At 42.7% G+C, this 13,733-nt stretch overlaps 1 protein-coding gene across 3 annotated transcripts; it reads left to right on the top strand.

The window, feature by feature from the left end:
- Positions 1 to 5,053: 5,053 nt before the first annotated feature.
- On the top strand, positions 5,054 to 12,704 carry LOC123998640 (neurofilament medium polypeptide-like). 3 transcript variants are annotated; one of them, XM_046303699.1, is made up of 10 exons: positions 5,054 to 5,352; positions 5,693 to 5,821; positions 6,374 to 6,456; positions 6,668 to 6,824; positions 6,992 to 7,153; positions 7,248 to 7,373; positions 7,506 to 7,726; positions 7,839 to 10,624; positions 10,679 to 11,368; positions 11,576 to 12,704. In XM_046303699.1, the coding sequence occupies exons 1-10, from the start codon at positions 5,098 to 5,100 to the stop codon at positions 11,665 to 11,667; spliced, it is 4,701 nt and encodes a 1,566-aa protein (XP_046159655.1). In that variant the 5' UTR covers positions 5,054 to 5,097; the 3' UTR covers positions 11,668 to 12,704. The 3 variants fall into 3 exon arrangements, with proteins under 3 accessions (XP_046159655.1, XP_046159654.1, XP_046159653.1); XM_046303698.1 differs by having other exon boundaries at positions 7,842 to 11,368; XM_046303697.1 differs by having other exon boundaries at positions 7,839 to 11,368.
- Positions 12,705 to 13,733: the final 1,029 nt, after the last annotated feature.

Here is a 13,733-nt window from a genome sequence, read left to right as displayed (position 1 = left end):
TGCTGCCATTTGTATCTCAATATGACATCACTTCTGGGTAGCAATTTAGCTAGGACTGTCTGGAAGTGATCTGACTGGGGAGGGGAAAACTGAAAACTACGTAGCCCTTTCAAAACAACAGGAAATCAGGCCTTGCTGCTAAACTCTAACTTAAAGGTCATCTTACGACAGTGACAAAAAAAGGACAGTAAAAACCACAACCCAACATGTCACAACTCTAACCTTTTGGCTGTTTTTTGGAAATTAGTGGGATATTTGACATTTGATATGAAAAGCCATAGATTAACCTTTCTGTCCTCTGCATCAACTTGCCTCTCAACGTTAAAGATTGCCAGATTACTTTAGGAGTGTTAGGTATTTACTTTCCTCTGATATCATTATTCCGGTAGCAGAATTCATTGGTAAACATACTGTAACTAACATGCACAGGAAAGGAAAACTCATCTCTGTTAGGAGGCTGCATGAGACGATGGACTCCATCACCTGACTTGACAAGACTTGTCTACTTTCTTTATGAAATTGAACATAATGGGTGAATTTAAAAGCATTCAGATGCTGCTAACGGCAATAATAATACTCTATTGCCTAGCCCTAAACAGTAATAAGACTTGTAATGGAGAGAGAGACAGACAGACAGACCAGGTTTTGTTCCCAAGCTCACATGTTAATGTTATGTCCTGCCGGTGACAGTACTTGGCCGCTAGACCAGCCCCATGCAGGCATAACTCCTCTTAATGTTATTTTGACCTTTCCAAACAACAAGTCTTTCTGCTTACCTGATTTGGCCTCGTTTTAGATTTGGTTCATTATGAAATGCTAGCAGACATAACTGAATTCAAACATGAGTTGGTTTCGGGGTGTGGTTTGATGTGGGTGTCTCTTGTGTGTGTTCGCCGACTTAGACTAATTATTCCGGCAATTAGCTTCAACTGGTTTCAACTCGCTGATGTACGGTTGAAGGTTTTTAAGTCTTGTTTGGAAACAACACACCCATTGGCACACAATGGTCTTGCAGTTAGCCACTGTTGTTTGTGTCTTGTGACCCCCACTTCTACTCACTATTTGGTTCGGGCCCTTGACCTATTAGGAACTGTCCTCAACCCATCAATTGGTCCCAAATCCTGACACACCATATGGGAAAAACTGGTGTAGAGGCAGAATGGCATCAGTGGCTTTTATCTTCTTTGTCACTTTTCATATCTTTACATATAAATAATGTTAAGCTGGTCGGAGAACATTTCCCCACAGAATAAACAGGTCATTCATCTTTCTGTGGCAGTGTAAATTACTCTTGTAAGAAAAGCAGAAAGTGATATTTTGAACTTAAAGATTATATGGTGTTGATTAGCTAGAATTGTGTTTGTCAGAAATTACAGGCACTGGTGTACCACACACACCCCAGCAAAATGGGGTTGCCCTCAAGCTTTGGGGGCCCCCAACTCCCCCCAAAATATAAAAAAAATATTGAAAATCAGGACAGTCCTTGCCCGGTAAGAAAACATATATTTTTTGAATAGTTTAAAGAAATGTATTTTGTTGCATTATTTATGCTTCAAAATGTACATTTAGGGAATTTTATAACAGAAAGATTTGATTTGGGAATTTTCTAAATACTTTCAATATTATTCATTTTCATGCCGGCTCTTTGCCTATAAATGCCCTTATCCGAAGTGAAGGATCCCAATTTCAAACTCTCCAAAAAAGTGTTTAAAATTGGCAAAAATGTATATTAACTGAAAAATGATGGTATGCACACTGAACAAAAATATAAACCTAACATGCAACAATTTCAAATATTTTACTGACTTAGTTTGCAAGGAAATCAGTCAATTGAAATAAATTAGGCCCCAATCTATGGATTTCACACGAATGGGAACACAAATATGCGTCTTTTGGTCACAGGAATTGTGCACAGATCCTTGCGACATGCATTATCATGCTGAAACATGAGGTGATGGTGTGGGTGAATTTCATGACATTGGGCTTCAGGATCTCGTCACAGTATCTCATTGCATTCAAATTGCCATCGATAAAAGGCAATTGTATTCATTGTCCGTAGCTTATTCCTGCCCGTACCATAACCACACCGCCACCATGGGACATTCTGTTCACAACATTGACATCAGCGAACCGCTCGCCCACACCACGCCATACACTCGGTCTGCCACCTGCCCGGCACAATTGAAACCGGGGTTCATCCATAAAGAGCACATTTCCCCAGTGTGCCAGTGGGCATCAAATGTGAACATTTGACCACTGAAGTCGATTACGATGCCGAACTGCAGTCAGCTCAAGACCCTGGTGAGGATGACGAGCACACAGATGAGCTTCCTTGAGATGGTTTCTTCGGTTGTACAAACCAGCAGTTTCATCAGCTGTCCGGGTGTGAGGCCTGCTGGATGTACTGCCAAATTCTCTAAAACGTACGTTGGAGGAGGCTTATGGTAGAGAAATGAACAGCTCTGGTGGATATTCTTGCAGTTAGCATACCAATGGCACGCTCCCTCAAAAAATGAGACATCTGTGCATTGTGTTGTATCACAAAACTGTACATTTTAGAGTGGCATTTTCCTGTCAGGTGAGTGGATTATCTTGGCAAAGTAGAAATGCTCATTATATTTTTTGTTCAGTATAGTTTCTTGCTATAGCCCTCTGTGACTTTAAATAATATTTCTCAAAACTTAGATTCCTAAAAAATGTGTCCGGAGATTTTGTTTACTCCGTCAGATTTGTCTAAAATCCTAAATGAATCAGGAATGGGCAGGGTCAGCTATACCATAAGGACCCCTTATTCATGTCCTCAGTACATGTAGTGCAACAAGACCACTCACGGTTTGTAAAGTTCTCTACTTTTGATAGATTTAAACAAACAATGCTGGAATCATCATGGTCACAACCAGAAACTGTCAACTCCGTCTTCCTTATAGATTAAAATATGCAATATGCATTTTGGTTCAAATGTGTTACATCTAATTAGGTTTTAGAGTCATAAATCATCTGAAGAAAAAACAAATTGTTACTGTGTATACCACTTGAATGAAGAAGAAAAATGCAATCTTTGTCATCTCCATAAAATATAAAATATAAAAATAGATTTTTGTCTAACGTCAACTCCGTCAGAGTGCTGAAAGATTTGATAGAATGGTTGTGTTTTTATTGGGGATTTTCAAATTAATATTTTTCTATATTTTACAAATGTAACTCCGTCAGTGGCTTGTCAACTCCTTCACTGATGGCTAACCCCCTTGTTTTTGTCAATATTATGATGATTATTTTGTTGTAATCAACTTATGCTTAAACAATGATTTGTATTATATGTATTTGCTGTGCTAGTTATTTTAGGTTCTAAATATTTTTTTAAACATGCCTAAATGCTAAAGAAATTAGCCCTGGAGCATTTAATGGTGCTACAAAACTAAACAAAAATAAAATGTGGAGATTTGTTTTACATATTTGAATAATCTAATGCTAGAATTTAACAGTTAAGGCCTTTAAACAGTTGTTGGACCATGGTAAAAATGAAATTACTTTTATGGTGACTGATAGAGTTGACATAAATCCAGTTAGTTGCAATTTATCAACAAAACAAAATATTAGTTGTTCATTTACATGGTGTGATAGTTAATACTTGGGTCAATCAAAATTTATTTCATTATTATATTTATATTATTAAAACAAATATTTTAGATGGTAATTTCTTTCAAGAATCCCCAAGCTCTAAAACAGCAATATTTTCTCTCAACCTTATTGCAAAAAGGTGCAAAACTGGGCTAAGCCACTGATCATTTTGTGTGGAATTTTTTTAACCTTTATTTAACTAGGCAAGTCAGTTAAGAACAAATTCTTATTTACAATGACGGCCTACACCGGCAAAACCCGGATGACGCTGGGCCAGTTGTGCACCACCCTATGGGACTCCCAATCACGGCCAGGTGTGATACAGCCTGGAATCAAACCAGGGTGTCTGTAGTGACACCTCAAGCACTGAGATGCAGTGTCTTAGACCGCTGCGCCACTCGGGAGCTCCTATTATAACCTTTCAACAAACAAAGCTTTGAGCAATGTGTCTACGTTTTTGGCAGGAATATTTTTGGGGTGACTTTGGGACAGTGTCCTAATATTGAATAAAGAGCGTAATGTTTTATTAAAATTACCACTTCAAATGTGACTTTGATGTTGCATTATGAATATTTCACTTAACAGGTAAATGTATCCTACTGCGAACAGACGTCCATTCAATGTCTATTCCACATTGGTTCAATCTAATTTCAACTTTTTTTATTACACATATATATATATATATATTTGTACCCCGTTTTACTCCCCAATGTTGATCTTGTCTCATTGCCACGGGAAGCATGGTCGAGTCATGCGTCCTCTGAAACATGACCCACCAAACCGTGCTTCTTAACACCTGCCCGCTCAACCTGGAAGCCAGCCGCACCTATGTGTCAGAGGAAACACTGTTCACCTGATGACCGAGGTCAGCCTGCAGGTGCCCGGCCCGCCACAAAGAGTCGCTAGAGCCAAGAAAAGCCCCCCCAGGCCAAACCCTCCCCTAACCTGGAAGATGCTGTACCAATTGTGCACCGCACTATGGGACTCCCAATCACGGCCGGTTGTGATACAGCCCGGGATCGAACCCAGGTCTCTATTGACGCCTCTAGCACTGCGATGCAGTGGCTTAGACTGCTGCGCCACTCGGGAGGCCTGCAAATCAACGTAATTTCATTGAAGTGTGTGCCCAATGGGTATTTTTCACTGTAGGAAACTTAATCCAATTTATTGGTCCACTTCCCAAAAGAAAACTGGTTTTACAAGGGATTCTGTCTCAGTATTGACCTTTTTGACTGTGATCCTGCCTCCAGAAGCATGCAATTTACATTTGAAAGACAGAAGAAAATATAATTCCACCCCTAGACATGCCCACAAATGTTTTTTTGTAGATCTGTAGGCCTATAGTGGGCAGGGTTTCATCACACCTACAATTGCTTTCAATAGATACAAATATGTAAGCTCTTTGCAGTTTGCACATTTAACAAAAGCCCTTCATAGCATCACATCAGATCCCAGGTTGGAGTTGTGTTGACAGTAGTCATGGCAGCATCTGCGCAGGAGACGGCACCCTGGCAGGTGTACCTTGCCAGTGGTGCTAACCGGCTCTCCCATGACCACAGAGGGGGACTCTGGAACAGCATTTGCAGTGGTGAGGGAGGATATGGAACCCGCATCTCAATGGAATATGCATCAAGTGTCCCTGTGAGCGTCACCAATGTCTCAAACTCCCTGTGCCTCAATGAGAGGGAGAATATGCAAGATCTTAACGATCGCTTCGCCTCCTACCTGGAAAAGGTAAATGGGATACCTTTTCAATTAATATTTGTTTCAAACGGCTCAGGTGAAATCATTTCCTTTAACGAATTTAACAAATGTAGGGTTTTTTTTTGTGATGTTAGGAGAAAGTTAGCTGCATATTTGTTGAGGAATTAACTGAAATCGAAGGAAGATATTCTGGTCAGATACGACGGCCACCCACTGCCTTTAAGTACACTCAGCCTTTTAATTTAAGTACACTCGGCCGTCAGTTGCTCTGGTGTGATTCCCCTCTTAGTGGCTAAAACAGTGAGAAGCCTACCTAGGATGTGTGTTGTATGAATGTGTGAGGCTCTATGTTGATGTCTGTGTGGCTCAGGTACACCAACTAGAGGCAGCCAACGCTCAGCTTGAGCTACAGATCAAGGAACATCTGGAGAGAAGCTCCCTTGGTGACCGTGAAGACATGGGTCGACACTTGGGGATGATCGATAACCTTCGGAACCAGGTAGGTCTACATATCACTGAACACCTTCCCAAGTTCACCTTCTCCTCTTAAGCATCATCTTGTTACCAGACTCATTCTCCTGTTCCTTTGTGACCTGTAACCTCTGATTTAGAAAATAATTGCCAGATATAGAATTCTATCCCATCCTTTCAAACAAACAGTAGTGGGAAGAAGGGAAAGCAAATAAGCGAAGGAATGAACCCACTGGGCACAAACGTCAATTCAACATCTATTCCACATTGGTTCAATGTAATTTCATTGAAATTACGCTGAAACAACATTGATTCAGCCAGTGTGTGACCAGTGGGAAGGAAGGTGTAACAGAGTTGTGGGATACAGCCAACATCTCATGGGGAAAACATTTAAAAAGGCACAGTCCTTTTATGTCAGGTTTTGACTTGAGGGCATGTGCATGTGCTCTTAAAATAAAATGTTAGATTACTAATTTCATTGGAACAGTTTAACTGCATCACTGACTTGCAATGACAAAGACTGATAGTAAACATGCAAATGAAATGCATTATCTTCTGCCTATCTGTGTTTCTCCTATAGATTTCTGAATGGTACACAACCCATGCCCAACTCAGGCTGCAGGTCACCAATGCTCAACTGGAAGTCTATGGCTATAAATACAAGTTAGTTTGTTTATAGTGTATATGGTGTGGAACCACTGTGTCCTGTGGGTTCACCAAGAATGATTATGCAAACAAGGGCATGAACTTTGGTCACAAGTAAATTGCATTATTTTCCTTGCTCATGTGATCTTTGAAAGGTCACACGTGTATGGGCAAGAATGAAATTCACACACACACACACACTCTAAAGTTCATCTTCTGTCTGGTATAGGTGTGAACAGGAGGAGAGGCGTCTCTTGGCAGCGGAGGCAGAACTGAGCCACCTGCAGAGTATTCAGCATGAGTTCATCGATAGGGAAGGAGATCTGCACATCCAACTGGATGGAAACCTGGAGGAAATTGACCTCCTCAAGAGCAACCATGAGGAGGTGGGGTCTTTATACTGTTACAATGACATTTTTTATATTGTATGGTTCCATAGGTTTAGTACCATTACGGCACATACTGTTTGCATTGACTTTCTATTGTCAATGTTGTTTCAGAGCTTTTGGAAACAACAATGACATCCACGTTTGTATTTCCTGTGTCTGTATAGGAAGTGCAGGGAGTGATGGCCCAGATGTCTGGGTTGGTTAACGTGGAGATGGACTGTGCTCACTCAGTGGACCTGAATGAGAGTCTCAGTCGCCTAAGGGAGCAGTGTGGGGCGATGGTCCTGAAGAACAAAACAGAGGCTGAGAGCTGGTTTCGGAGCAAGGTGGGCCACTGTCAACTCAAACACTGAGTCCTGAAGATGTTATAGATACAGAATATATGATAAGATATTCTCCACGTTTGTTTTGACCCTTCAGGTGGACAGTATGAAGACCCAGGTGACCGTCTGTTCCGATGGGTCCGAGGTTAGGCAGACAGAGATAGATGACCTAAAGAGAACAGTCCAGGACCTAACTCTGGAGTTGCAGCTATTGGAGACCCAGGTAACATACACCAAAAAAAATGTACACAATGAAGTTTGCAGTCTTTTTTTGTTGCACTGAAACTCTGGAGACAGATTCAGAGAGTTACAGGTTTAAAATGGCTGCTCTTTCACTTTACTCACTCGCTTACAGAATCTGTCAATGGAGAGGGACGAGATGGAAGTGAACGAGCGATACAGTATTCACCTTAGTCGGCTTCAGAAGCACTTAGACAGCCTGGAGGTGGAGCTGCTGCAGCTATGTACAGCCACAGAGCAGCAGGCTGTCCAGTACCTGATGCTACTGGACATCAAGACCAGGCTGGAGAGGGAGATTGCTGAGTACAGGAGACTGCTGGATGGAGGGGGAGCCAGGTAAGGCCAAGAAAAGGGTTGTCACTAGTGATTATCCAAGAAAAGGGGGCAACGGGTGTTTTGACAGAAGCTAAATTCATGTCTGAGGTCTGACAGATATTTATGTCTTCAGCAGGAAATCAATCCCCAACGCCATGGCTAGTGTCACGTCTCACTGTGCAATGAGCAATGGAACTGCCTTCCAACACGTCTCCATGCCAATTCAGAGTTCCTCCATTAGTGTACCAAGAGCAAGTGTACCAATAATTTGTGTACCAAGAGCAAGCGTGTCAAGTATTAGTGAGACCTCAAGAGAGACCTCAAGCAATTTAGAAAATGGAGGACAAGTGGTAGGTGCAGCCATTGGGGAGCAGGTTACCCTTGTGCAGAAAGTGTTTCTGTATAATGCCTCCGATAAAACAGTGCAGAGTGTACAAACTTCCAATCAGGTTAGCACTGTAAAAGAAGTCCAAAGCAAGTGTTTAGAAAGTGGGCATCGGGTTGGATATTCAGAGAGCAGCGCTAACACCAGCTTTGCACAACATGGATCTAGCACTAACACCAGCCCTGCACAACATGGAGCTAGCGCTAACACCAGCTTTGCACAACATGGAGCTAGCGCTAACACCAGCTCTGCACAACATGGAGCTAGCGCTAACACCAGCTCTGCACAACATGGAGCTAGCGCTAACACCAGCTCTGCACAACATGGAGCGAGCGCTAAAACCAGCTCTGGAGCTCAACATGGAGCTCACGTTGTGAGTAGCGTTGAGAATAAAACCATCACTGTCAGTAGAGTCAATTACAGACCACTTGATAATATCAGTGTGATTATCTCAACAGCTCAGATTAGCGAAGATGCACCTCAGATTAAAGACACAGAAGTTGTTCAGATCACTAGTAGTGATGTTGATGTTACCAATGTTAACTGTGGAGGACAGACTGCTAGCAAGGTGAATGAAGAAGAGATAAGCATTGCCGATGACTCAGTACAAGTTAGCAGTGAGGAGGCCGTAGTGGTGGTTGGTGTCAGTGATGTAAAAAGCACAGGTCAGATAAAATGTAGGGAAACTGAGATCCAGGAGAGAAGTGTGGAAAGTGAGACTAACATAGGCAGTGAAAATCAGATTGTTAGTACTGTGCATGATGCTCGAATGATCTCCGCAGAGGAAGAAAACCAATTCAGAAGTGAGGAGACTCAGATTGACAGCATGGAGGTTAGGAGTCAGATGAATAGCTGTCAAATTGGAACTCAGATCAGTGGAGTTCTGAGTGTTTCGGAAAGTGTTGCTCAGATAACCCGTGTAGGAAATGGCAGTCAGATCAGCTGTGTTGAAACTGGAGCACAGCTCTGCTCCTTGGAGATAAACATCACAGAAAATGAGGTTCAGCCAAGCAGTCAGCCAACAGAAGTAAATATCACCCAATCGGAAGACAGATTTGAGATGATAAATGCTGAACATGGAGAGCATGTTATTATAGAGGAAACTATCCTTGAGGAGACAAGCTGTATATCCAGAAAGAGTGACACTGTGGAGAGCAGCAGGGTTGAAAGCATAGGACCGGTTGATGAGCTGGAAGTCACAGCTGTAGTTGGTGATGCAGACGACGAAGGTCAAACAAACTGTGAGGAGAGTAGAGGTCAGATAAACATTGCTCAGGGTGGTGACCTAACGAGCACAATCATAACAACAAGTGTGGTTGAAATGAAGAGTGCTGATGAGGCTGATGACCTGACAAGAAGTGTGGTTGAGATGGTCAGCACAGAAATACCAATGGCATCCAGCCCTGTGGAATTTGAGGTTCCAATTGTCCACAGGGAGTACAGAGCTCAAACCCCCTTGATGGAGAGTGAAGGTATGATTAGCAGAGATGTTCAAATGATTGACCACGTCTCTACAGGTGACATAAGCACTGTGGAAACTGTAGTAGTCCCGTTCCCATCCGTGTCTCAGACAACTGACAGCGATAATGCTAACAGCAAGGGATGCGAGGCAAAGGAAACTGTGATCCAGGTGAAGAAAGTGGAAGGTCCAGTTCCAAACAGCAGTGCAGAACATCGGGGTCTGATCACCAATGTTGTACAGATTAGCAGCGCTGCAAGTGACAATACGATCAGCAGTGCCACAGGTGTAGCGGTAAAAGTGCCAGCTAGCACAGTGGCAAGTGCAGCGGAGATCATCAGTGATATGAGAAGTGGAAGTATGATATGTACAGGAGGTATGACTAGTGTAGGCAGTGGTGGTTTGATCAGCAGGACAGAAAGTGGCTATATGATGAATAATGTGGTAAGTGGACAGATGATATCTAGTGCAGGAAGTGGACACATGGTAACTAGTGCAGGAAGTGGACACATGATAACTAGTGCAGGAAGTGGACACATGGTAACTAGTGCAGGAAGTGGACACATGGTAACTAGTGCAGGAAGTGGACACATGATAACTAGTGCAGGAAGTGGACACATGATAACTAGTGCAGGAAGTGGACACATGGTAACTAGTGCAGGAAGTGGACACATGATAACTAGTGCAGGAAGTGGACACATGGTAACTAGTGCAGGAAGTGGACACGTGATAACTAGTGCAGGAAGTGGACACATGATAACTAGTGCAGGAAGTGGACACATGGTAACTAGTGCAGGAAGTGGACACGTGATAACTAGTGCAGGTAGTGGACACATGATAACTAGTGCAGGAAGTGGACAGATGATAACTAGTGCAGGAAGTGGACACATGTTAACTAGTGCAAGTAGTGGAGGAAGTGGAGAATGGTTGGTTTATGGTGGAAGTACAGGCAGACTCAGTGGTCCGGGTAGTGGAGGCAGACTCAGTGGTCCAGGTAGTGGAGGCAGACTCAGTGGTCCAGGTAGTGGAGGCAGACTCAGTGGTCCAGGTAGTGGAGGCAGACTCAGTGGTCCAGGTAGTGGAGGCAGACTCAGTGGTCCAGGTAGTGGAGGCAGACTCAGTGGTCCAGGTAATAGTAACGGCAGTGGAGTCTGGACCCATGTGAATTCCGAAAGTGTCTCTCAGTTTAACAGAAACACGAGCAATGAAAGGACTGGTAGACTTAGCAGTACAGGAAGTGGAGAATGGAAGGTTTATAGTGGAAGTAATGGACAGATCAGTAAGGCAGGAAGTGGGGGAAGAATCAGCAGTGCTGGAAGTGGACACATGATCAGCAGTGCTGGAAGTGGACACATGATCAGCAGTGCTGGAAGTGGACACATGATCAGCAGTGCTGCAAGTGGACACATGATCAGCAGTGCTGCAAGTGGAGGTAGACTGAGAAGCAGAAGCACAGGAAGTGGAGGTAGTGGACATATGATCAGTAGTGCAGGAAGTGGAGGTAGACTGAGTAGCAGTAGCACAGGAAGTGGAGGTAGTGGACATATGATCAGCAGTGCAGGTACTAGTGGACAGAGAATTAGTAGTACAGAGGGTGGTGTCAGGGTCAGCAGTGGGGGTAGTCGAGTGATTACCAGCAGTGGTGGTCCAGCCAGCAGCCCCAGCAGAGTGACCATCAGGAACACAGGAAGCGGAGGCGGTGGAGGCAGAGAGCGGATCAGCGTCTGTAAAATGGCTGCCCTCTCCATATCAGCTGCCGTGAAAGAAAGAGAAAAGGCCCAGGAGGTCCGTCGGGAATCCTACACAAAACAGGTGTCAGGTGAGAACCCCAGTTTTCAAAGTGGGTTAAACAGAGAAACATTTTCAGCTCGACTGTTCTTGTAAAGTCGCATTCAATATAAGATGAATGATCGTGATCGATAAAGCACATGGGTGTTCTTCACAGTGCATTCTCTCCCGGTCTCAACCTCTCAGTTCACCCTGTCTCTTATTTCCTTCGCTCCCTCTCTCACTTTGCATTCCCCAGCCACCAGTCCTCGGGTCCAGCGGTGGATGAGAACATCAGTAGAAGAAACTGTGGACAACAGTAAAACTGATGACAACAGTGTGCCATTCTGAGTGGACAGAGGAGCAAGGCATAATGACAAAATAGTCACACTACTTATAGTTAATACACATCTATTAAATTGCATTCCATCAAAGGAGCGTTAATACCTTTAAATGACCAGTATGACAATGCACCTTCATGTTAGAAAACATGTTTTCACAGGATCTCTGTCTGCAATAATTCCTGTTACTGTGCCTTTCATCATTGCTGTGAATAAGTAATGCACTGAGTTCTGTTTGAACAGTAATCTATAAAGTTCTGAAATATACTCTGACATAGTTATAGGGACGCAGGGGTGATGCAATTTGTTCTATGCCAAACAATTTGATCTTATTGGAGTCGGTTTCCTTGTAAAGCGCTTACACTTACATTTATCCAGAAGATGTCAGTATATGCATTTAGGTGATCAGTTGTGGAGCGAGTCAACTAGTCATCTCATTTGACACATTTACGCAAGTTAGTATAACTTGAAGATTTTATTTTAGTAGTTTGAAGTCAATGTATCAAAGCTTAAATAAAGCTTCTGATGACTTATTACTTTATATTGTTTTTAATGATGAAGAAAATATTTTACTGTTATTACTTCACACTTTTGTTCTGAAATTGTTCTGAAATATTATTCTCATCTTATTTCGTTTTATTGTGATACATTTCAAATGTGTATTTGAAAGTTTTCTTATAAAGTATATGCATCTGTTGGTCACAGATACCTTTAAAAAAAATAAGGTCGGGGCGTGGATCAGAAAACCAGTCAGTATGTGGTGTGACCAACATTTCCCTCATACAGCACGATTACATCTCCTTCGCATAGAGTTGATCAGCCTGTTGATTGTGGACTGTGGAATGTTGTCCCACTCCCCACTCCTCTTCAAGTTAATGGATATTGGCGAGAACTGGATCACGCTGTCATACATGGGTGACATTGTCAGGATTTGGCCAGGGTTGTTCCGGTTTTTGGTCACTAGATGCCCCCATTGTGCCTTTTGACCTTTTGTTTTCCCTTGATCCCCATTATTATTTGCACCTGTGCCTCGTTTCCCCTGATTGTATTTAAACCCTTTGTTTTCCTCAGTTCCTTGCTCTGTGTTTGTATGTTAGCACCCAGCCCTAGTACTCTGAGAACTCTTGTTGATCCCGGTGGACTCTCTTGTGGAATTCTGTTTTTTTGTTCTTGTTTGTTTGTTTTTTGAGTATCTTTTGAGGCTTTTTGTGCTTTTACCTTCCACCTTGTGGATTTACCTTTTTTGTCTTGGAGGATTACCTTTGTTCTTGTAGGATTCCTTTTGAGGTTGTGGAGTTACATGTTTTCCTGAAGAACTTCACTTTTTACTTCATTAAATACACCGTCTCAAGTACTGCTGTGTCTGCCTCATCTTCTGGGTTCTGCCGACTATTCGTGGCTCAGTTGGTTAAGTGACTGTTTCTCACTCCGGAGACCTGGGTTCGTAACCGGGTCCTGACAGACATGTCTGGTGAGTAGGCAGGCCATGGAAGAACTGGGAAATGTCAGCATCCAGGAATTGTGTATAGGACCTTGCGACATGTGGCCGTGCATTATCATGCTGAAACATGAGGTGATGGTGTCAGATAAATGGCACGACAATGTTGGCTGTGCATTTGGCCAATGACAGGCATTCCACATTTAATCCCACCCATATGTGAAAATCTACATTTCTACTTGTTTTTTAGTTTATATGCAAAAAACGAGAACTGAAAAATGGCTAGATTTTTGTTTTCCAGTTTGTCTAACAATAAAACATTTATTAAAAAACAGGCAGTTCTCATTCATTCCTGCTCCATTTGAATGCAGAAAATGACCTGTAACACTGCTGTAGATATACTTCTGCCATCTCCACTTCCCTTATGTAACACTGTCATCTGCACACTGCAGAGCTATCCACACACTCCACACTGCCACCATGCGTCGCTGCGACACACTCCTGTCATTTCTCTCTGCCACCCTGGAGCTTTTAACATCATGCTCTCTACACTCAGAATTCTATCGTATGCTGATATTTCCACCTACAGTAATAACTGAGTTCTGTATGTGTAGATCCATTTTTTTAAGGTTAGATAC

Source organism: Oncorhynchus gorbuscha, linkage group LG16 (genome assembly GCF_021184085.1).
Source record: "Oncorhynchus gorbuscha isolate QuinsamMale2020 ecotype Even-year linkage group LG16, OgorEven_v1.0, whole genome shotgun sequence".
Lineage (NCBI taxonomy): Eukaryota > Metazoa > Chordata > Actinopteri > Salmoniformes > Salmonidae > Oncorhynchus > Oncorhynchus gorbuscha.
The sequence above is the reverse complement of the archived record's forward strand: the minus strand, read 5'-3'. Positions and strand labels throughout refer to the sequence as shown.